We start from the raw sequence: 20,814 nt of genomic DNA, 5'->3' as shown, positions 1-20,814 counted from the left end.
TGCGTCAGAGGGCCACTGCCCAACAGGGGCAAAGCGCGCATGTGATTTTCCAACATCAACTTCGTGTGGCACTCAGGCTGTTGTGTGGCATCACCCGTTTGACGGGCAGATCAAACCGGTCTGATAAATACAATGGCTAGTATACTGCATACTCGTAGAATACATTGGTCGAGCAACTTCAAACTCTAATCAAGAAATACCTCAATGGCTCCATGCGGCAAGATACAATAAAGATACCACCCTTTCTAACCCCTCCACGTCCTCAACGCGTGATCATAGAACGAACAACTCGCGATTAACGTATTTCCTCTGCCCTCTTCATCCACGCTCCCATTCTTCCCCCAACTTTCGCTTCCCCTATAGCTCCAATCAACCCCATACGCCAAACTCTCATGCTCATCATAACTCTTCGCGATCTGCCACTTCTCCCCGATAGGCGGTTGTCGCTCGCCACTCCACTCCTCGTCCGCCTGTCTTTCTTTAGGCTTCCATATGTCCCAGAAGCTTACGACTTTAAAGCCGGAGTGCATGGCGGCGACGAGGAGGTCGTGTTGTCGGTTCGGGTCAGGATGCCATTTGACGCGCCAGGCACCGCCGTGGACGTCAGCTTGGGTGAGCGGGGTGAGGAGCTTGCGGGAGTCGAAGAGGCGGACGGTGTTGTCGTAGCTGTGCGTGTGTATTAGGGAAAATGGACGCCAGTAATGCGTAATTGTGGATGTGACAACACGGTGTAACGCATCAGGTTTGCGGGGTATAGCGAAAGGACGAACCTCCCGACTGCGAAGATATGTTCTACATGTGGATGACTCTGTATACTGGTGATGCCTGCTTCAAACCTATGTATGATTCAGCTCTATGTCGAGATAGACACAGTGCTACTGTATCCCACTAAAAAGAGTTGACTAACCGTTTGTTGACCGTAGCTGGCTTCTCGAAACCCTGCCTGATATCCCACACCTTGAGCTTCAGATCATCCCCTCCTACGAAGCAGAGATATAATTCAGCATATGACACAGTATAGTTGTGGCGGAATCCAGAGTTGAAACGCACCCGAATAGATGGTGTCGGTGTGCCAATAGTCCCAAGCTGCGACCCAAGGCTCGTAGTCGTGAGCGTGCCATGTATCGGTGACAGTGAGACCAGTATCTGGATTCGGTTGAAGCAAGGCGAGTTTTCCATTCGACAGCGATACGACCAACGAGCCCATGGTACTAAAGAACCGAGATCACGAACTGCATTAACATTTCTCTGCGGACCTGCGTTATCACCACTGAATCGGCAGACAACGACTGACGGCTTACTCTGTTGGGTTCCTTCTGTTCGACCAGTCCAGCGATAAACAGAGCACGCTCTGTTCAGCACATTTGATCACGGACGATTGCTTCAGGCTTCTCTGTATGTACAGGACTGTGAGATTCCGGAAATGGTCATGTTGAGAGGAAGATGGGGTAGGTAGTAGGCATGGTACGAAGAGGCGATACGTACAGCTTCGAGGTCCCAGTCATGCAGCGAAACTTGACCTTCTGCATCTGCTATAGCGAGTAACGGACTGCGAGATTGGGTAGTGAAACACCTGTGCAGGATCGTGTCGAGTAAGTCGAGGACTTAGAAACTTAAACAAAACGTATGCTTACCATTTCATGTCCAGTATGGCGGGGAGTGGGAATTCCTGTATATTCTTACTGCAGCTGGTTATTAGCGTAAAGAAGGAAATGACAGGGAAGGTCGTGAACTGACAACTCGTCCGTCTCGTAGGAGGTCTCGAACACGAGACATTTGCCTAGTCTAGTCTGAGGTTTGCCCACAATGTCGAGTATAGGATACGGATCCTCTTCAGCCAAGTCGTCGTCTGCAGGATGCGCCTCTTCGACTTCCGGACGGGGATCTTGTTGGAGCTGATAAGTACCGCATACAAAAATGTCCGTGGCGTCTGGGTGAGGACAAAATTCTACTGAGTCTGCAGACCATTGGGTGTCAAAGAAAGACGATTGAGACATAGTAGTAATGTTCGAAAGATGGCCTCAACGCGATAAGTTAGATAGGGCTAGGTGGAGAGTTAGCGGTGATGTGGGGTGCTGTACAGTACATTGCGGAGAGCAGACAAGAAAAGTGGAGTCGGTTCTGCGTACGCCACAAACGACAGAGGTTCCCACGCTTTGCCACCGGCGCGACTTGCACAGGTTCACTTCACTTCACTTCCCGCAGCCTTTATACCCTTGCTCTCAACCCTCACCGATACCCTAGACATCGACGAGAGCGGCCAATCAATACTGTTACTACAATGGCTGACTTTATCCAAGCTCTTGACCCCTCGCGCCTCGTATTGATGGAAACGGTCCGTTCATTCTTCATGTCTCGCACGCACGTCGCGACGAGCCCGACCCCTCACACGTCCTAGGTTCTGTCCTTCGTGATCAGCCCCTTCACCGCACCTGCATACAATCTCCCTATATTCTTGTTCGGCATCTATGCTCAGGAGAACACTGAAGCAGTCCAGTCGCTTCAAGTAGTGAGTATCTAACATTCGACCAAACTAAACCCCCTAAACCCCGCGTACACGTACTCATACTTGGAGGCTTAGTTTACAGGCCTAGTGGGCGCGTCTGCATTGGCGGACCTTGCATGGATGCTCAGGAATGAACAGAACTGGTTCATAAAGCTGCTCAATGTTCTCATCTTGGTGCTCAAGGTGCGTCTCTAGCATCGCCATTCTTCATGTATTTAACTCATGGACCGCTGGCACTATATTCGTGTTCATGTGTGTAGGCTCCAACATTCCTTGCGTTTGCGAGCTCTCTCCGCTCCAGAGGCGCACAATTCTCCAATCTCGGAGGTATAGGTGGTCTTCGTGGTGGAGACGTGGCTGGACCAACTGGTGAGCACATACTCCGAATCACCCGATGCTCTCATCCGCTCATCCTCTATGGCCACATCCTCATGCGCTTAACCGTTGTATCAGTCTGGTCCATGCCAGGGGGCTTTACATCAGGAGGAAGAGATGGCTATCAAACCGTCGACGAACCTACACCAGAAACCGTTCGTCCTCCACCCGGGCCTCCCCCGCCGTCCTCGAACCACCACCAACAATCTCAAGCAGCACCGGGAGCGTATCAGTCTGTGTGAGGCTAGTGCTAATGCTAAGCAGTGGCGACCGGCGAACGAAAAATGGCAGGAATGGTCGCGGAATGTATACCTTGCTCGCTTGTGGTGGCGATTATTCTGTTGTTGCTGTGTTTTCTATTTATGGAATGAAGTGGAATGGATATATTGGATCCTCGCCCTTGATTCTTTCACGCCACCCACCATTGACGGGCTCGAGGACATAAGCTGCTGGTATTTGTTGTGAGTGGCACCCACGGTTGAAAGCGATCACCTACCGTATACGTACTGCAAACCTGATCATGGCTCTGGTTGACGCAGATCTGTCTTCGTGTGGGTCGTGGACCCTATTTGAAAGGAGATGTTGAACCCAAGATGGACCTGGTGCCGTGAGATTTGTGCTCGGCGAACACCGAGGGATTTCTTGTTGAAGTTGTTGCTGCCAGCACGAGGCTAGCCTCATGATTGCACTTCGACTCACTCATCGCGGGACAGTGCATTTTTGCGATTCACGAATTGTCACCTCTGACTATCCCGAATGTTTCTCGCTCCTCTAACCAGATTCATCAAACTCTCCTTCGGCTCATTGTCAATAGCTCCTTCCTCAGCTTTGGCCATCCAATCTGACCCCGGTGGAATTTCGAATCTCGGCCGCAGCACTGGCGAATATTCCAGACTCTTTTTCCACCCGTCATACTTAGCAGGATCATCTGCGTAATTGACAAAACTGTCATGTTGCAATGATCTGAAAACATTTGGGCCGGAGTTAGCCTTACCGGATTTGTTTTATTGGCCGCGACCTCATACAGAACCTCTCAGAGTTATGTGAGACTTGGCTCGTTTCTGGCCGTTTTTCCTCGCACTGGCCTATATTTAATGCATGTATATGACCGATCCGAGAAGAAGAAAGAGGAGGGACAGAATCGAGGTCGTTCAGATTCAGCTTGTGGCTTTGACAGCAGCTCGGCCATGTTCTCGGGGAATCGCAGACAGATCCGTCATTGATCCGTGCATGTTTGTATGATGACTTCGCTCGGGGTTGGGACTAGCTTTTTCTGACATTTGTGCGGGGCCCAGTGCGTGAAACATTTTCAAAGCTGTCACCTCTCTGTTGCCGTGGAAGCACCGGCTAACTCGACGTCCAAATACTTTCCCTGTAAAAGACCGACGCTTTGCTTGGGTATCGTCTGCTTTCCCTCTTCTTCATCTCTTCCTCCAGGTTTCGGGAATGGGGACGTATGATGCGACGTACGCCCCGTATCCTGTTGTGCTTAGTTTAATTTGCTCATCGACTTGTTCTGTAGTCTTGGGCCCTTGTTCGAATCGGTGGTCCTCACCACTCTGTACGTTTTACATTCATGCTATAGCCGGCCTTTCGGATATTCTCATCATCTCTTCAACCTCTTCGGTGGGGCCACTAGACTGTACGGGGGTGAGTTCTTCTTGCTTGACCGTTTGGCCTTCTCCGCTAACCCGAAGATGATAGTGAGCTGCCTCCAAGTGTGGCTTTATTTCCGGAAGTATGGAACGAAGGATAGTTGGGTGATGCGTACGGCGGTGCGTTCTGTCAGAGGATATCCCCTGCTCGGGGTGTGTTTGGCTCATGGTCGTGTGCACGCTGGCAGGTAGCGTTGGTCATGATATTCGATACATGTCAACAGGCAATGAACTCAGGTCCGTCCGCCCTTCGTCTTTGTTAAAAGCTGAGTTCTGAACAGTAGCTTTCTAGCGACTGGTGATGCATCTTGTCGAAGAGTTCACTATCCCACATCGGGTCATTAACAAACACTCCGTACAGTGTATTTCTATGTCGTCACCGGTCACGACGACCCAACTATCCTGTTGACCCTCTACAAGTTCGCCATCCCTTGCGCCCGTGTCTTCCTAAACATCCGCTCATGTTCTCTGTAGACCTTTGATCGCACAAGCTGTACCTGGTGCACTAGTTGCCCTGTTCGTTCAATTGTGAGTGATACTTCTTCGTCCGACTTTGGCGCTATTTGACATCTCCTCAGGTTCTTCGTTTGGAGGATTTGGAAGTGTAAGCGTGTCTGCGAGTAACTTTCGATAGCCGCGTCTTATCGTTATGTAGTATCCAACGGTGCATGGTACGGTTATCCTATCACAGGGTTTCTGGTGAGTACTGCGTTTCTTTTGAGCTGTTAGATTGTACCTCATTCGTCTGTGTGATTGAACCCAGGCGGTCCTCACTGTGGCTTCGTTCGGTAAGTATTCAGCTTTCACAAATCTCATGATCTTGCCTAATATCTCCCCTGCTTTCAGCGGTCCTTATAAGTATGTGTTCTTATGGCTCATTATGTTGAGCTTCTGACGGCTTACCCTGCCATAGCCTATTTCGTGAAGGCGTGCGTGCTCGTCTGGATATCTCCTTCTACACGGACCTGACTGTTCTACCACATTAGAGTTGCATTGGACACAGTGCCGGAGTTGTCAGAAATAGAAGTCAGTGTGTCTACTACGGCGCGCATAAGTCTCTCGTTAATCGTTGCTTTACAGACTCTCACGACGACTGCTAATGTGATCGCAGCTGTAACCGGTATGTTAGACCCTTTCGTCTAAGTTTGCGAAAAGTACGGATTGATTGTTCCTTGCCTCAACGGTATAGATATTGCCATCTCCTGTGCGATCATCTTCATGTTGAACCGCGCGAGGACGGGCTTCCGGACGACCAACAGTATGATCAATAGGCTGGTAGGTCTTTCCCGCCGACTACTCGCGTCTTAATTTGTGTGTTGACTTCGTCGTTGTTTCAGGTCACTTTCTCTCTCAACACTGGTCGGTCTCCATATTCTATGCGCTCTTTATGGGAAGTCAACGCTGATTTTACGCTCCCGCAGGCTTGGTGACAAGCGTCGACGCTCTCATCGCGGCCATCACTGTGAGATTTTGTCGGGACGTCACCGTATATTATATTACTGACCTCGTCTTCAGCTGAAAGTATGGCCGAACACATATATTTACATGCTGTTCTACCTCATGCGTATGTCACTTTTTAAACTTGTATCCTAACGTTCATTGACCATACCTGTTTTCAGTTGGGAGATGTAAGTGATCACAAAGCGTACCTCTACAGAAGCAATCTAATCATATTGAACCCGACTCGCGCACGAAGTATACACCAAGTACGTAGACCATCCTCATCACACCTTACCATTCAGCCTCGCTCATCCAACACCACTCGCACTCGCACTTGCACTCGCAGCTCACTCATGGCCACCCTCAACTCCCGCGAATACATCCGCGGCACATCAACCAACCCCAACAGCTCCCTCTCCGCCCCGCAAGCCATGCCCCTCCAATCCGTCAATCGACAATTCCCCCAGCCGCATATCAGCACATTCACTAGTTCTCCTGGTGGTCATGGTCATGATGGCGACCATATCGCTATAAGGATAGATACGATCGCGCAGACGGACGCGCAGAGCGATAAGGACTATTATGGGGAGGCGAAAGCGGTGAGTTTGGGTCGTTTGGGTTGATTTATGTGTTCGAGTTTTATGCGGATTTGTTGCTGAAGGGTTTGGTGGGTTTGTGTTATTAGGCTTGAGCTATGTTATGGCGGTGAATCTGGGATTGGCTTCTGCTCTGTGGACACGCTCCGCGTTTCTCAGTCTATGGTCATTACCTCCGCTACAGGATCGTCCTGGGAGAAGTCGTTCACGAGTGGAAAGCATGGAGGTTTATCGTATTCGTGTCATGGGCTTCAACACCACTGTCCTTTCTTCTCGGTCCAACGTCCCGCGCAAACTCCCATGTACATATATTCGACAGAGGCAAGCATGATGAGCACTGAACGCACGCTTTGACCGTCCTCGGTGACCACCAATCAATGATTTTTCGTCAATGTCCGGCTGGTACTTAGGGAGTCCACACGGCGTTAACAGATCAGTTCGAAGTGGATCTTGCCAACAGCTAGGAAGATCGATGCTACATGTATGATCTGTGCCGTCGGGATTGCCAGTGGTATGATTTTGTTCATGAATTTCAAGCCGGACTTGTACACTTCATTGTCAACGGACTTCGTTCCGAGTCGAGGCTTGCAAAGCGACCGTTGATATTAGGCTCTCGAGCCTAATTGCAGCTTCAGACCTCAGCGGTGGTTTGGATACATATGCGCTCCAGAGTTGTGCCCATTGCCAGTCACCTCCCCGTTCGGACGTTCCACTGGCAAAAGCGGCGAACCAGGAAGGTGGCCAAGTTCGAATTCGAATTCAAAACTCCGCCGTGTGCGTGTCACGGTATGGCCCTCGTGCCGAACCACTCGGTGGCGCAAGGCATGTCGAGCACGAATAAGTGACTCAAGAGTCGGAGTCGCAGGGTGCACTAAGTTAAGCTGTATGGAACTCAGAGTTCAGAGAGGTAGCACACAGAGAGAGAAAAACACATCACTTACCCATATTCTAGGCGTCGACGAGAACGAATCACTCCAACAAGACCAACATCTAAAGACCGAAGGTTCGAAACATACTGCATTCTACAACAATTCCTTGCCCATCCGAATCCATCCAAAGTCTAAGCACACCATCCACACCAGTTCCAGTCCATCGTGACTCGTCTCAATCCAAAGCATCTAAATTCCATCATCATCGCAATAAATCATAAAGCAGCGTCCGTTCGCTTGTATGTTTGTAGGCTTCGTAGGGTCAGTAAGTAAAGGTTCGTAGCAGCTCGTTCCAATTTCCAATTTCCGAGGTGTGAGTTGTGAGTTCAGGACGGACGGGGGGTCGTTAAATAAAAGGTAAAAAAGCGCGAGGGGTGAGGGGCGAGGGGAGGTGTAGGTCTCGAGTGTAAGGGTGGAGTGTTAAATCGAACGGAATAAGAAGTGACAAGGAACAAAGAGCAATGAGGAAGAGACAGATCTCGGATCTGTTTACATGAAAGAGGAAAAAGGTAGAACAAAAACGAAAATAGAGAAAGGAAAAAAGGACGAAGAAACAAAGAAGGAAGAAGCAAACAAAAATACAATATATAGCACAGAAAAAGGGCGATCGTCTGTCGGGGCTGGAAATGGTACAGTGGAGCGTAGACTCCGATTTCGGATTTATGTTTGAGGTGTCGCGAGGGGCGTGTATCACACGCATTAAGGGTGGGTAGCCTTGTATAGATGGAGAGCTGAGGAGGTGGGGAGGAAGGGCGGGGAGGGAGGAGGGGGTGTGTGCTCGGAGGATAGGGCCGGGATGACTAGTTTGAGGTATGTATGTCCGTAGCCCGAAGTGAGGTGAGGGATCTCTATCCCCGGTAGGTACAACAGCTACAATCATAATCACACGTCGCTCGTCAGCATGTTTAAATTTTCATCCCAAAACAGACCTGAAACGCAACGCAGACTCCAACACAAAAACACAAAAAACGCACCTAATCATATACGGAATAATCGACACCACCAAACACGCCAAACCCGCCCACATCAAGAATATCCCCTGCCCCACATCGACCGTAATACCAAACGGTACGCTATCGGTGTCGCCGACGTCGATGTTATTTATGTCCTGCGATTTCTTGAGCATGACGGTCCAGAGGGCGGAGCCGGCGAGGAGGAGGATGGAGCCGACGATGGAGATGAAGGCGGAGAAGAGGAAGGCGACGGTGTGTTTTATTACGCCACTGCACACATGGATGGGAACCAAGGGATGTTAGGATGTTAGGATGCAGGATGGAGAAAGGGAGTGGCGGAAGAAAATGAAAGGAAGGTGGTGTTACGCACGTCAAGAATGCCAGCCCCGCACATATCGTTCCCAATAATAATAGGTAATAGGCAGCCTTGGATGTACTAGCCTGGTAGTTATCGTCCTGGAAACTCGTCCCCTTGATGATGGCCTCCGTGATCTGCGTATAGTTCGCGATCATGTCCGCCGTGAGGGCGTCGAAGGGCTCGTAGCGTCTTGCGGTGGTGCTGTTCGTACATGTTCCGTTGACGGCGTCGACGTAGCCGCAGTAGGAGTAGAGGCCGAATTCGTAGAACTGTCGGAGGCCGGCGGAGGCTTGGAGGGGTGCGGAGGCGTTGGAGGTGTAGAGACCTCCGATGGGGTCGCCTAGTCTGGCTTCGAGGCCAGCACTAGAGCAAAGTTGAAGTTGGATTTCAGGAGGGGGTATGATGTGGAGAAGAGAGAGCGACGGACCCGTATAATGAGACGTTGACCTTTGCCTGTTGATGTTGGGGTTGAAGGTCAGGAACGGAGGTATATGATCGGAAGCAAAATGAAAGGGGAAGTTTACCATGTAGATGTGACGCGGTACGCTGGACGTGCTTATTTGTCCAACCTAGAAGCACGGTTAGTCATGCGAGAGACGATAAGAGGTAAGATAGAGTACGAACATGCATGAAGATGAGGCAGAGGAGAGAAGCAAAGCTGCAGGGACGAGGACGTCATGGTAAGTTGCAGTTCGTGTGCTCAACATCGGGAGATAAAACGGACGAAAGCACAGTGGCAAATCCGACACAGAGTTCGCCCCGCATTGCGCGCATCGTTGAAGAGGTAAAAAAAGGGGGGAAAGATGAGATAAAGAAGAAGAAAAGAGAAGTTATAAAACCAGAAACGGCGGATTGAAGCTGACGGGCAGGATCAGGGCAGGCAGGGCGCCTCCAACAGTTGGAAAACGCGACTTTGCGGCCAGTGCGCGTCGTGGCGCCCTGTGGCGCCAGAACCCGTGGTGGCGTTTCCCGTGCTGCCGCATTTGGCGCACGGTGGCGCCGTACTGGACTTGCGTATTCCGAGTACAGCACCTCCAACGCCTGCTCTCCTGCCCTGCCTCCCCCTTCCCATCCTCCTCGGTCCATAGTCACTCACCGACGGTCACAATGTCCAGACTGTCTCGGTCACAGATGTCCATCCCCACCCTTGCCTCACTGGCCGCGTCAGCCTCGGCGCCTTCCACCTCCTCTACCCCAGACGACCCCGCCGCCACACAGGACAGGTCCAACGTCGTGCGCCGCGTCATGGAGAAGACGGCAGATAAACTGAGCAGAAGCAAGTCCCTGGAACGGAGAGGTCAGCAGGGCCCGAGTTCAAAGCAGCCGACCAGTCCACGCCGCGTCTTCTCCATTACCCGCAAGGGCAAGGAGAAGCAGCAGCCGGGAGATGATGGTGCGTACTGTCCAGGCACCTCCTCGCTTGGTATGCACTCATCATGTGTGCATACAAAGCTCGTCCCTCGTCCCTTTCGAAATGCTCGACTCCATCCACTCCTTCTGAGCCTGACGAGTCTCCGTTCATCCGACCCCCTTCACCTACACAACCCCCGAGGAGACCTTCTCTTCAGCCATTTACCGGTGATGGATCCGTAAGTGCTTGTTCGTTCTATGCGTCTTCGTTCTGCTCTCTGGGATACCCTCTATCTGGCCTGGGGTCAGGTTCCAGTCACCCTCAATGATCTTCGCCACCTTGTATTCTGGTCAGTTCCCGATATACTTGTGTGCACGCACCGGTGTACTCTTACCTCTTATGCTGGGGGTCACATCGGAGTCCCTCAAAGGTATCAGTACCTCCTCTCCTAGATGGTAAACCCAGCACCACTGCATGTCAAGAGGTCTTGTGAGTGGTAATGCCAGTCAGGAGCCACATACGGTCTTCCTCTGCGTGTACTTGCTGGGAACTGTCCGACTTGTAAAGCACTACCGAGCACAGAGCCTTTACAGGAGTCACATCTTCAATAAGATATGATGTTATAGTCGGCACACTTGCAGGTCTCTCAGCATCAGGTGGCGTCTTGATCCTGTCACCGCTCTGATGCAGAGTCGCAGTGATGGTGGCACTCTGCTGAACGAGCAGACCCAGTTCCTGCGCTCGATCATCGTGTTCCAGCTTACCATCTTCTTTCTCGTGTTTTGTAGTCCCTCATCCTGTTTGACAGTTCGCTCTCTGCAGTTCAAGGAACACGTTCTCATCATGTTCGTCTTGACAGATGCGTGCCGGTACCCAAACGCTCATCCAAGCGCTCCAAGCCATTCCCTGGGAAGAAGACCAGGATAATGAAGACGACCCATTGCCGAACAACCTAGACCCGGTAGACTCGGACAGCGACGAGGATGAACGGCCAGGTATGTTTATACTGCACTACAATCTACGAGGCCTTCCGATCCTGAATACGCATCGTCCGAAAGGTCAGGCCATGGCCTCGTCTATACACGCTATCCATCGACCCGTCGTCATGTCCCGCAGACAAGGTTCCCAACTCGGTCTCTATTCCCCCATCACCGCAGCCTCGACCAAATTCAACCCCTCACTACCCAACGTCTCCACCTCCCCCGACACAATCGGACGGTCCCCGTCTGACGAAGAAGAAGAAGAAGAGCTCGAGGAGGACTTCGAAGCGGCGCCTACCCCCGGACCAGGACACGCGAGTCCGCAGGGGATGCATCCGATGGAGGACGCGAGGGCGCCTATGAGCGCGCTTTTGGAGGACGAGATCGGGGCGACGGCGGCGAGGATGGCGAGTGAGAGGACGAATAGTTTGGCGACGGTGGCGACGGTGAAGACGGTCAAGGTGAATCGGAGGGCAAGATTAGCGGCGAAGTTGGCGGATGTGTTTGAGTTGAGTGGGATTAATGAGGTTATTGCCGGTGCGTGCTTTTCTGTGGTGTGGCGTCCGTCGAGAGCGTTGATCTGAGTCGTGGCGGTGGGTATGTTTTTTTTTAAATAGAGATGCCGTGTTGGTTATTGCGATCGGTTTGTGAGTGTGCTTGTGCTGTTTTATTCGTCGGAGAATGTTTCTTGACGCTGTTTGGTGTGTGTTTAGTGCTTCAGGGGTTTATGTACCTCACCAACTCCTATGTCTGCTTCTTCGCCCATATGCCTTCACGCGAGGTACGCGCCACATCATCTCAGTCTCGACTCTTCACATTACTCATTCACTTACCCACCCATAGGATCAAGTCCTCAAATCCGGCTCGCTCTACAAGAAAGCCCAACGCACGAAACGCTGGATCAAACACTGGTTCATCCTCAAGAACGACGTCCTCTCATGGTACCAGTCCTCCGCGGACCCGTACTTCCCGCACGGCGTCGTCGACCTCCGGTACGCGATCGTTTGTGAGCCCGTGGGCGAGAAGGGGATCAGATTGAGGACGAACGCGAAGACGATACATTTGACGGCGGATTCGGTGCCGAGTAGGGAGGAGTGGGTGAAGAGTATTAGGAAGGTGATTTTTAAGGCGCAGAATATGGGGGATAGTGTCAAGGTTTGTCTTTTTCCGTCCTTTCGCGTTCACCGTTCACCGTTCACGTAGCATCGTCGTTTGACATGGCTTGGGTTGGGTTGGGTTGATATCGGTTAGATAGCCATTCCTTATTCGACGATCATCGACGTCGACAAGTCCTCCGCTATGGATTTCAGCGAGACGATAGAAATCAAAGTGGTAGAAGGCCTGAGCGCGTCCGAGGAACTCTCCGTCGACTCTTATTTCTTCGCGTATTTTCACGACCTCCCCGCCGCGCTCGAACAGATCAGGGACGCGATCGCGATGTATTCGCTCAGGACGAGGAGGAGTGAGCTTGCTGGCGGAGAGGGCGAGGAGGGTGGGGGTGGGGAGATGTTGATTGATACGACGAGTCCGAGGAGTCCGCCGCAGTCGAATAGGAATAGTAGGCTTGTGGAGGAGGCTGGGCAGGGGCAGAGCGGGCAGGGGCAAACAGGGGGAGCGGTGGCGTCGAAGACGAGCAGTCCGTTCAGGCTCGCTTCGTTCTTGAGACCGTTCCAGGAGCCTACAACAACAACAACAACAACGACACAGGTCCAAGTCCCGCCACAAACACCGCGTAGTACGATCTCGGCACCCGCCACCGCCGTCACCCCCGACCTCGACACGAGCGAAGAATTCACACATGTGCGCAAACGGTCTTCGCAGTCGTTCATCCCTATCACTTCGTCACCCCCACCTTCTAGCGCTGGGGGCGAGTTTCCGTGGTCGACACCGCCGCTCAGCGGTTCGCCGGGTTCCGCAGCTATGTTGCCGCAGAGTGCGTCGGAGACGGGGTTACAGCAGAGTGTGGGCAGTCTTACGCCGACGCCGTCTACCATTGGAGTCGGTGGAGGGTTGGGTCTTACTAGTACTACCGGTTCCCCGACTCCTCCTCATCTCCATCCACATGGACATACGTATCCGCCCGCGACGACTGCAGACGCATTGAGCATGCCACCCGTGGGCGGGAGCTTCATGAGCACGAGTAGTAGTGGGATCAGCAGTAACAATGGGGGTGCGGCTGGTACGGCGGGGACGAGGCCTTCGGCGTTTGCGTGGGGCGTCGGGGTTCCTTCGTGGTTGAAGATTCCGTCGAGGAAATCGCTTGTGGGTCCGTTTGGAGTTGGAGGGGGGAGTGGCGGTGTGGGTGGTAGTGGCGGTGAGCAGGGGAAGGGGGATATGGAGGGTAAGGGCGTGTCGGAGGTTTATACGTCTACTGGGTCGGCTGTTGGTGATACGGGTGGTGGTGATACAGGTAGTGGGAGTGGGCAGTTGGCTGGGAGTGTGGGAGGTGGAGGAGGAGGAGGAGATATGACGTTTAGTATACTGGAGACGCCGGATTGGGAGGTCGAGGCGGAGATGGCGGGGAAGTTTAGGAATGATTTCGCGTTTGATGAGAGGGAGAGGTTGTTGGGGTGTGAGTTTCTTTTCTTTCTCCCCTTTTTATTTACCGTGACGTTCGGCTGTCGGTGTGCTAATTTGATTGCGATTATCTAGATTTCCCGGGGTATATATTCCGATTACTTCCTGTCTATGGGAGGCTGTATATCTCGTCGAATTATTTGTGTTTTAAGGCTACGGGGCCGTTGGCTACCAAGACGAGGGTGAGTTCTCTCTCCTTTGGTCATCTACGTATTTCATATTTGTAGCATCCTGACATTGGCCTTAACTAGCTTATGCTGCCCATACGCGACATCCTCGCCACCGAAGTCTCGAAAGCCTTCCGTTTCGGTCATTACGGTCTCGTCCTCATCATCAAAGGCCACGAGGAGCTCTTCTTCGAATTCGGCCTGCAAGACCGCAGGGCTGCGTTCGTTCACCTCCTCAACCGCCAAATGGAAGACGTCCGCGCTCGCATCCTCTCCTCCGCCGCCACATCCAACGCAGAAACCCCGACCACGGCCACTGGCACCGGCGCCCTCTCCAGCAGTCCGCTTAACAACAGTTTCAATGGTACTGTCAATGCTAGTCCCCGCTCGAAGCCCGACGCGCTCTTCCTCGAAGAATTCGCACCGTTGCGGGATTCGGAAGAGGCGACGGCGGCGGGGTCGGGGTCGGGGGCGGACCCGAGGCCGTCGATGACGGATTCGTTGCCGGCTGTGATGTTCACGAGTACTAGCTCGACGTTCTTGACGTTCAAGCCGAAGGAGAGTTTAAGGTTTACGTTTTTGACGATTGGGTCGAGGGGGGACGTGCAGCCGTATATTTCGTTGGCGAAGGGGTTGATGAGGGATGGACATAGGGTGAAGATCGCGACGCATGGGGAGTTTCAGGGATGGGTCGAGTCGGTGAGTCCTTTCTTTTCTTTGCACCCCGCTTGGTATCGAAGTATTCATTGACGGACTTTGGGTTGTGTGGCGTGGCGTGGAGTAGTATGGTATTGAATTTGGGTATGTGGGTGGGGATCCGGCGGAGTTGATGCGGATATGTGTGGAGAATGGGACGTTTACGGTTTCGTTCTTGAGGGAGGGTGTCGCTAAGGTGCGTTCTTGACTCTTTGTCAGACTTCGGTCGCGTGTGTGGTTTCTCAATGCGGAGGATTGGTTATGTTTTTTTAGTTCCGAGGCTGGATCGATGACTTGTTGAAGACGGCTTGGGACGCCTGCCAGGACTCGGACGTGCTCATCGAAAGTCCGAGCGCGATGGCGGGCTACCATATCGCCGAAGCATTGAGGATACCGTATTTTAGAGCCTTTACTATGACTTGGTCACGGACAAGGTATGTAGCTTGCACGCAGCATAGTATGGCCAACTGGCTGATTGATTGGTCTTGCAGAGCCTATCCTCACGCCTTCGCCGTGCCAGAACGGAAGATGGGCGGGAGCTACAACTACATGGTATGCCCCTCATTTCCAACCAACCAAAATATACTTACGCGTACCCCTGTCCCCTCTAGACCTACGTTATGTTCGATCAAGTCTTCTGGAGAGGAACCGCTAGCCAGATCAACCGTTGGCGACGAAATATCCTCGGCCTTCCTAGCACCTCTCTGGACAAGATGGAACCCCACAAGATCCCATTCCTCTACAACTTCAGCCCGACCGTCGTTCCACCCCCTCTGGATTGGCCAGAATGGATCCGCGTGACAGGGTATTGGTTCCTTGAAGATGCTAGTGCCAGCGCTTCCAAATGGACACCACCACCCGACCTCGTCGAGTTCATTGACAACGCCCACGCCTTAGGCAAGAAGGTCGTCTACATCGGGTTCGGATCCATCGTCGTCTCCGATCCCAAGGCTATGACTCGCACCGTCATCGAGGCCATCGTCCAATCTGGCGTTCATGCTATTTTGTCGAAAGGCTGGTCAGACAGGTTGACGAAGAATGTGGCGGAGGTGGCGGAGCCTGAGGAACCTCTGCCGAAGCAGATATATCCGTTGGCTTCCGTGCCGCACGATTGGCTCTTCAAGAGGATCGATGCGGCTTGTCATCATGGTGGGGCTGGGACGACTGGGGCCAGTTTGCGTGGTGAGTCTTTGCACGACTTCGTTTACTTCTTGATGTCGGGGTATTGATTATTACATTGTGGTTTAGCCGGAATTCCGACTATAATCAAGCCTTTCTTTGGTGATCAGTTTTTCTGGGCAGATAGAGTGGAGGCATTAGGGGTCGGAAGTGGCGTCCGGAAGTTGACTGTCGAAAGTCTGGCTGAGGCGCTTGGTACGGCTACTACTGATGAGAGGCAAATCACTCGGGCGAAGGTGATTGGTGAAGCTATTCGTTCTGTAAGTCTTCCCTCTTTCTATCGTGGCAGATCTGGCACTGAGACCGCTTGCACAGGAAAACGGCGTAGCTACGGCCATCGAGGCGATTTACCGTGATCTTGAATATGCTCGCTCGCTCGTCAAGGGCGCAGTCTCCCCCGACGATGTCATCGTGGAAGGAACCAGCCCTAGTAGTGGCAGCCCCGGTGGTAGTGGTGGAGGCGATACTGAAGACGAATCTCCTGATCACGACAAACTTTTGTCGTCACCGCCCAGCGGATCTATTGGAGGCGCACCTAGTGAGGATTGGAGTGTGATCTCGGACTTGGAGGAGCCTTCGCGTCTTTCTCTCAGTTCGACTTCCCGGCAGAGTGAAGGTAGAGAGAGGAGGATATCGTTCAAGAGGAGCGGTATCACGGCGACTATGCTCTCGGTGCTCCCTGGTGCGCTGACGACGCCAGCTGTCCAGTTGACGCATCGGCGCTCGAGGTCGGATGGATCGTGTTCGGCGTCGACGAACGGTCGTCCGTCTTCGTCACATTCATGATTATGATTTTATGACTTTCTTTTTGTAGAGTTTTTTGGCTCCTGGGACCTACGTTTGTTCCTGATTTTTACCTTGCTTGTCTGCTGTCTTGTATGTAATATTAAGCTTACGAGGCCTGATGCCACCCCACTCTACATATAATCACTGCAGCATACTGCATGGTCTTGGATATACATAGTACTTCTCGTTTCTCTGTACTCCGCATATATTTGCGCTTTAGCATGACTTCTCTTTTCCTACACGTTTGTATTATATAGCCTGTGATGCTCTTGCTCGCTACATTACGACTCTCCTTCTCTGTCGTCGTCGTCGACATCTGTAGAACTCTAATGGTACTGCCCATATATTTCTCCGCATCCGACTGTAAGGTGCCACACATTCAGAGGATGCCACCACAGCCGATCGGCGCGCGTTCCTCCTTACCCCAAATAACGGACAGTAGACTCTTCCTCCTTTAGGTAGTGTGGTTGAGAGATTTTCTGGCTCCGTACATTTAAAACAGAGAAAGCAGCGAATATTTGTGTGGCACGCCTGTGCCATGGGCGTTCGTTAGTTATGACGGCGTTTGCCGTACATCACCAAACCTTATTGTTGGTACTGTACAGTTTACATAAGCACGAAACCTCTGGCGCGTCGAGGACATCGTCTAGTGCACTGTCGACGCCAACGAACTCGATACCGGTAAGGTATGTCTTGGTGCTCCAGCGTGATTGCTGCCCGCCACGTATTGACGATTGGTGAATTGTAATATTGCCAGCCCTTTCCATCAAAATGACCCACGACGCCGTTTGGTTCTCTCGCCCCCGCAAGTTCGGAAAGGGTAGCCGTCAATGGTGCGTTCAGGCCAGCTCTAATTCCTAGGAAATGCATCTGACTATTACACTCCCTGCTCTGTATCCAACGAAATCGCCGTACCTCAATTCCTCGCGTACAGCCGCCTTTGCGCTCACCAGGCTGGTCTCATCCGCAAGTACGGCCTTGACCTCTGCCGTCAGTGCTTCCGTGAGAAGTCTGCCGCCATCGGTTTCGTCAAGGTGCGTATCTCCAGTCACGATTTGCGGCTAACCTGGCTCATCTCAATCTGCCTCCGCCTCTATTAATCCATGTAGAACCGGTGAAGGCCGCCTTGTCATTCCGTTTCGACCTTTTCCCTTTCGGCTCTCGCATACATCTCTGCTGCTCGCTCTGCCTCGCTACACAAAACTGGTCTCTTTGTATGCACCACCTATGATATGATATTGCATGCATGAACCTTCCACCCGAACAGCCGCTTGCGGTCTACGGATCCTTCGCCATTCACAAACTTTCCATGGGTGTATCAGGGCTGCGAGCCAGTAAGGCCAGATAGTACGCCATATGGTCAAATCGAATGTCATCGTATATTTCGTGCTAGGTCCCCTTGTTTCGATGCTGGCTCCGAGAACCAGGACGCCCATGCCACTAGACGCTCAATATGCACTTCAGAGGACGTTTAATTTATCCAATTGTCATCACCTGACGACTTGTTCAGCTTACGCTCTCTATGGCAAACTGTGTTTTTCGAGACCATATTAACCTAATGGGACTGTCTTCTGTCTTTGTGCTCAAGCTGTATTCTGTGAGGATCTGACACCTTTCTTACCCGATACCGCGGGACGTCGTGTCGGTAGCTTTCACCTCACGGAAAGTGCAAGTCAGTCGGCAATCGCATCCTCTCGTTGGAAGAGGAGATGTTTCCCTCAGAAGAGTAAGACAAAGTATGCCACTTTCTGATCGTTGACCAAGCCTATTGCCTATGTTGGACACACCCGAGTTGTATGAGGTCTTGCAGATACGATCCCACGAAGTGTCTAACATCTGCATAATCCCAATTTATGCCCATACGAAAACAGTACAGCCTGATAACTAAGAGAAATACAAGTGTTTACATCTACATTGGCGCACGATCGTTTGTTATTTTCCCTCCGACTTGCCATCATAGTGCTCCTCGAATATCCTCTTACTAAACTGCCCAAACGTTTCGCTCTCCCCGATCTTCTGGTCCACATCAGGCTGCATGAAAAGCGCAAATGTCTCCCTGGACACCTTCTCCGCGTGCGCGCCTCCATCACCAACACGAACGCAATGCGGAGTGGCACGAAGTTGACCATTCGTGGCTAGCTCAAGGGCTTCGCCAGTTTGGAAAGCGAGACAGTCGACAGGAATGGAGACTTTGGTTAGATTTCCCCCGCGGCTACGAATATAGAGGCCGGAGGAGGGAGAGGGAGCGGAGACTATGCTGGGTTTAGCGTGCGGGTTGTGTTCAAGATACATGGCCTGGAATATAGCGCATGAAGCTCTTAGTTAGGGGTTTCAGGACGACAATGTGTACTTACGGAGCAAAGACCAGTCAGAAGCGAGTGGTCGAGGTGGAAGCCACACCAGCTGTCAATGGGTTCATCTTCCTTCGGGAGAGGATTCTCCGGAGATGGAGGAAAGTAATGCAGAAGGCGAGCTTTGGTAGTCTGGGAGGAGCTGATCAACTTCGCGAGTGAGAGTGATGAGTCGGTCAAGTGTGATGAAGCTGAAGCAAGATCAAGTCAACATTTCGGCATGATTTTCTAGGATGACAACAGATAACTAACCAAATGGCTGGCAAGCGCCTGCTAGCTTGCATCCGACGTCGAAGATAAATCTAGATGCAGATTGAGTGCCACGGACTACTGTAGCTCTCTATCACTCACTTTCCAAGGTCCTTGAACGCCGATTCAAAGTTCTCTACCCCGGCCTCATCGCTCTTTGGCCCTGTGGCGTATTCAATGTATCAAAGAGGACGCCACCGACAATAGAAAACATTGACTCAATGTACAGATGTTGGTGCCGTAGTACTCAGGGTACTGTTGTTGAAGATCCGCGGATACAGATGGACTGTCCACGACCGGATTCGCATAGTACGAGCCCTTGAGCGTATCTTCAGTGGCGTTAGCTCGAAGAGCTGACAACACATAGATCGAGGTGCCTACCTGGCCTCCCATTCATGATTTCCTATACGGTTTACCAGATGAGGGCAAGTCCATGATGCGCCAAGGTGACAACGATAAACGCACTGACCTTTCCATGCGACCACCCGAAACTGTAGCAATTCAGTCTGGAGAAGCATACAAAGACGGTTTAATGGAAAGCACTATACCTATAGCTGCTTTTGCTGTCAGCATAACTCTCTCTCGTGGATTCGTCGAGATGGGCGAAATCACTAGAGAGAAGCAGAAGCCGTTCCCTGTAGGTCTTGTATTCTGCCGGCAGATCACGAACGACGATAATCCCCAAGGAATCCGGATGAGATCCGAAAGCCTTTTCTTAAATCGTTGAATATCGCCAGTACAGTTCAGAGTCCCGTAGCATCAACAGAAGGATTGGATCGACATACCGATGGCGTCCGTTAGAGAGAGTGGAGAGGAGACAAGAGTGTTGTAGGAGATTGATACGGCGCCCTCTGGCGTAAAAACGACCGGTTCAGTGACTCTAGCGGGCGACATTAAAACAGCCGTGGGGATTTAGCTTTCGAGAGGAATGTGGCTCCAATGATAGGAAGGTCTGCGCAGTGAGTCGTTCTGTCGATCTGGATAGCTCTTATCCAACAATTATTGAACAAACCCCCACAAGGAACGTCAAGCTCGTCGGCGAACTCCGTTGTATGCGCCAGGTTGGCGGCTCCGCCCGTGTACACAGTTTGAACCAAGGCAACGTGCACGTTGTCCCCATACAGTATCATCCTCTACCTCAAACACGGCCATTGGTAAAGAGTATACTCCTCAACGTCTGAATCACAGGGACTTTAATCCGTGGTGATCGGCAGGTTAATGTAACTTTGAACCATTCTCTCTGAAACCCATGGGATCTTTACTATGTAGGTTCAAGAGGCGCGCGGTCGAGAAATCCCGGACATCTGAAGGTCGTCGCCTAGCTCTCGCTTAGAGGGGGGGGAGGGTACGGCATACATCCGGGGTCCTTCAGGAAACAGCAATTTCATAATACTTAGGTCATTGGTCCAGACAAGCAGTGGCGAAAGAAGGAAAGCAGGGTAGCACGATGTGGCCCTGTATAGGATTGTACACAACGAGTGAGCCCGACTACGGTAGGTTATGGGTAATACACGAAGAAACGTCATCGTAAGTACAAAGCTTCGTAAAATGTCCAGTCCGTTTTTATGTGTAAGTACATTCAGTAATGGCGAGCCTGCTTGCTTGCGGGAACATCGATTGTAGTAGCCGTAAAGGCTCGTGAACGCTTGCCGCCAGAAGGAGTGGA

At 51.8% G+C, this 20,814-nt stretch overlaps 7 protein-coding genes across 7 annotated transcripts; 4 read left to right on the top strand and 3 right to left on the bottom strand.

Moving 5' to 3' along the window:
* Window positions 1–245: 245 nt before the first annotated feature.
* On the bottom strand, window positions 246–2,009 carry STEHIDRAFT_101439 (WD-40 repeat-containing protein; the record flags this gene model as incomplete). The annotated part of the gene is made up of 9 exons (XM_007307380.1): window positions 1,738–2,009; window positions 1,635–1,682; window positions 1,486–1,573; window positions 1,302–1,393; window positions 1,051–1,211; window positions 908–980; window positions 771–836; window positions 510–666; window positions 246–446 (listed from the first exon to the last, which is right to left on the bottom strand). Exons 1-9 carry the CDS (start codon window positions 1,995–1,997, stop codon window positions 246–248), a joined length of 1,146 nt encoding a protein of 381 aa, XP_007307442.1. The 5' UTR covers window positions 1,998–2,009.
* Window positions 2,010–2,281: 272 nt separating this feature from the next.
* Window positions 2,282–3,123, top strand: STEHIDRAFT_62956 (uncharacterized protein; the record flags this gene model as incomplete). The annotated part of the gene is made up of 5 exons (XM_007307201.1): window positions 2,282–2,335; window positions 2,399–2,509; window positions 2,582–2,689; window positions 2,767–2,851; window positions 2,960–3,123. The coding sequence occupies 5 exons, from the start codon at window positions 2,282–2,284 to the stop codon at window positions 3,121–3,123; spliced, it is 522 nt and encodes a 173-aa protein (XP_007307263.1).
* A 1,174-nt stretch (window positions 3,124–4,297) lies between these two features.
* STEHIDRAFT_141116 (uncharacterized protein) lies at window positions 4,298–7,413 on the top strand (the record flags this gene model as incomplete). Its single annotated transcript, XM_007307379.1, has 23 exons — window positions 4,298–4,347; window positions 4,404–4,442; window positions 4,521–4,656; window positions 4,725–4,773; window positions 4,829–4,834; window positions 4,898–4,955; window positions 5,011–5,064; window positions 5,115–5,140; window positions 5,192–5,235; window positions 5,300–5,324; window positions 5,383–5,394; window positions 5,450–5,465; window positions 5,523–5,562; window positions 5,617–5,656; window positions 5,726–5,811; window positions 5,874–5,895; window positions 5,958–5,998; window positions 6,052–6,100; window positions 6,156–6,164; window positions 6,233–6,242; window positions 6,323–6,575; window positions 6,757–6,874; window positions 7,202–7,413. Exons 1-23 carry the CDS (start codon window positions 4,328–4,330, stop codon window positions 7,411–7,413), a joined length of 1,365 nt encoding a protein of 454 aa, XP_007307441.1. The 5' UTR covers window positions 4,298–4,327.
* Window positions 7,414–7,839: 426 nt separating this feature from the next.
* STEHIDRAFT_123740 (uncharacterized protein) lies at window positions 7,840–9,678 on the bottom strand. The gene is made up of 7 exons (XM_007307378.1): window positions 9,537–9,678; window positions 9,437–9,470; window positions 9,337–9,381; window positions 9,240–9,265; window positions 8,825–9,175; window positions 8,476–8,724; window positions 7,840–8,371 (listed from the first exon to the last, which is right to left on the bottom strand). Exons 1-7 carry the CDS (start codon window positions 9,575–9,577, stop codon window positions 8,350–8,352), a joined length of 768 nt encoding a protein of 255 aa, XP_007307440.1. The 5' UTR covers window positions 9,578–9,678; the 3' UTR covers window positions 7,840–8,349.
* A 229-nt stretch (window positions 9,679–9,907) lies between these two features.
* STEHIDRAFT_101429 (uncharacterized protein) lies at window positions 9,908–16,898 on the top strand. The gene is made up of 16 exons (XM_007307377.1): window positions 9,908–10,205; window positions 10,265–10,401; window positions 11,023–11,158; window positions 11,222–11,680; window positions 11,761–11,790; window positions 11,857–11,924; window positions 11,987–12,298; window positions 12,395–13,715; window positions 13,796–13,902; window positions 13,972–14,586; window positions 14,672–14,779; window positions 14,857–15,017; window positions 15,075–15,135; window positions 15,195–15,765; window positions 15,832–16,022; window positions 16,078–16,898. Exons 1-16 carry the CDS (start codon window positions 9,920–9,922, stop codon window positions 16,546–16,548), a joined length of 5,034 nt encoding a protein of 1,677 aa, XP_007307439.1. The 5' UTR covers window positions 9,908–9,919; the 3' UTR covers window positions 16,549–16,898.
* A 309-nt stretch (window positions 16,899–17,207) lies between these two features.
* STEHIDRAFT_123738 (ribosomal protein S14) lies at window positions 17,208–18,011 on the top strand. Its single transcript, XM_007307376.1, has 4 exons — window positions 17,208–17,234; window positions 17,306–17,381; window positions 17,483–17,582; window positions 17,658–18,011. The coding sequence occupies exons 2-4, from the start codon at window positions 17,320–17,322 to the stop codon at window positions 17,664–17,666; spliced, it is 171 nt and encodes a 56-aa protein (XP_007307438.1). The 5' UTR covers window positions 17,208–17,234; window positions 17,306–17,319; the 3' UTR covers window positions 17,667–18,011.
* Window positions 18,012–18,387: 376 nt separating this feature from the next.
* Window positions 18,388–20,123, bottom strand: STEHIDRAFT_101424 (Clavaminate synthase-like protein). Its single transcript, XM_007307375.1, has 9 exons — window positions 19,934–20,123; window positions 19,697–19,862; window positions 19,618–19,639; window positions 19,530–19,551; window positions 19,376–19,477; window positions 19,251–19,311; window positions 19,152–19,201; window positions 18,903–19,090; window positions 18,388–18,843 (listed from the first exon to the last, which is right to left on the bottom strand). The coding sequence occupies exons 1-9, from the start codon at window positions 20,040–20,042 to the stop codon at window positions 18,481–18,483; spliced, it is 1,083 nt and encodes a 360-aa protein (XP_007307437.1). The 5' UTR covers window positions 20,043–20,123; the 3' UTR covers window positions 18,388–18,480.
* Window positions 20,124–20,814: the final 691 nt, after the last annotated feature.

This window comes from Stereum hirsutum (genome assembly GCF_000264905.1).
Source record: "Stereum hirsutum FP-91666 SS1 unplaced genomic scaffold STEHIscaffold_13, whole genome shotgun sequence".
NCBI lineage: Eukaryota > Fungi > Basidiomycota > Agaricomycetes > Russulales > Stereaceae > Stereum > Stereum hirsutum.
This window is presented reverse-complemented; position numbering and strand designations above follow the sequence as displayed.

Bases quoted from the DNA above. Each gene is read 5' to 3' on its own strand.
- STEHIDRAFT_123740 (XM_007307378.1), bottom strand. From the start codon at position 9,577: ATGCGGGGCGAACTCTGTGTCGGATTTGCCACTGTGCTTTC. The intron at 9,382-9,436 runs GTTCGTACTCTA...CCGTGCTTCTAG, and splicing joins TCTGCCTCATCTTCATGCAT to GTTGGACAAATAAGCACGTC. The intron at 9,266-9,336 runs GTAAACTTCCCC...CAACATCAACAG, and splicing joins TACCGCGTCACATCTACATG to GCAAAGGTCAACGTCTCATT.
- STEHIDRAFT_123738 (XM_007307376.1), top strand. From the start codon at position 17,320: ATGACCCACGACGCCGTTTGGTTCTCTCGCCCCCGCAAGTTCGGAAAG. The intron at 17,382-17,482 runs GTGCGTTCAGGC...CCTCGCGTACAG, and splicing joins GGAAAGGGTAGCCGTCAATG to CCGCCTTTGCGCTCACCAGG.
- STEHIDRAFT_101424 (XM_007307375.1), bottom strand. From the start codon at position 20,042: ATGTCGCCCGCTAGAGTCACTGAACCGGTCGTTTTTACGCCAGAGGGC. The intron at 19,863-19,933 runs GTATGTCGATCC...CAACGATTTAAG, and splicing joins CTCTCTAACGGACGCCATCG to AAAAGGCTTTCGGATCTCAT. The intron at 19,091-19,151 runs GTTAGTTATCTG...ATCTTGCTTCAG, and splicing joins AGGCGCTTGCCAGCCATTTG to CTTCATCACACTTGACCGAC.
- STEHIDRAFT_101429 (XM_007307377.1), top strand. From the start codon at position 9,920: ATGTCCAGACTGTCTCGGTCACAGATGTCCATCCCCACCCTTGCCTCA. The intron at 11,159-11,221 runs GTATGTTTATAC...ATCGTCCGAAAG, and splicing joins CGACGAGGATGAACGGCCAG to GTCAGGCCATGGCCTCGTCT. The intron at 11,681-11,760 runs GTGCGTGCTTTT...TTTTTTAAATAG, and splicing joins GATTAATGAGGTTATTGCCG to AGATGCCGTGTTGGTTATTG.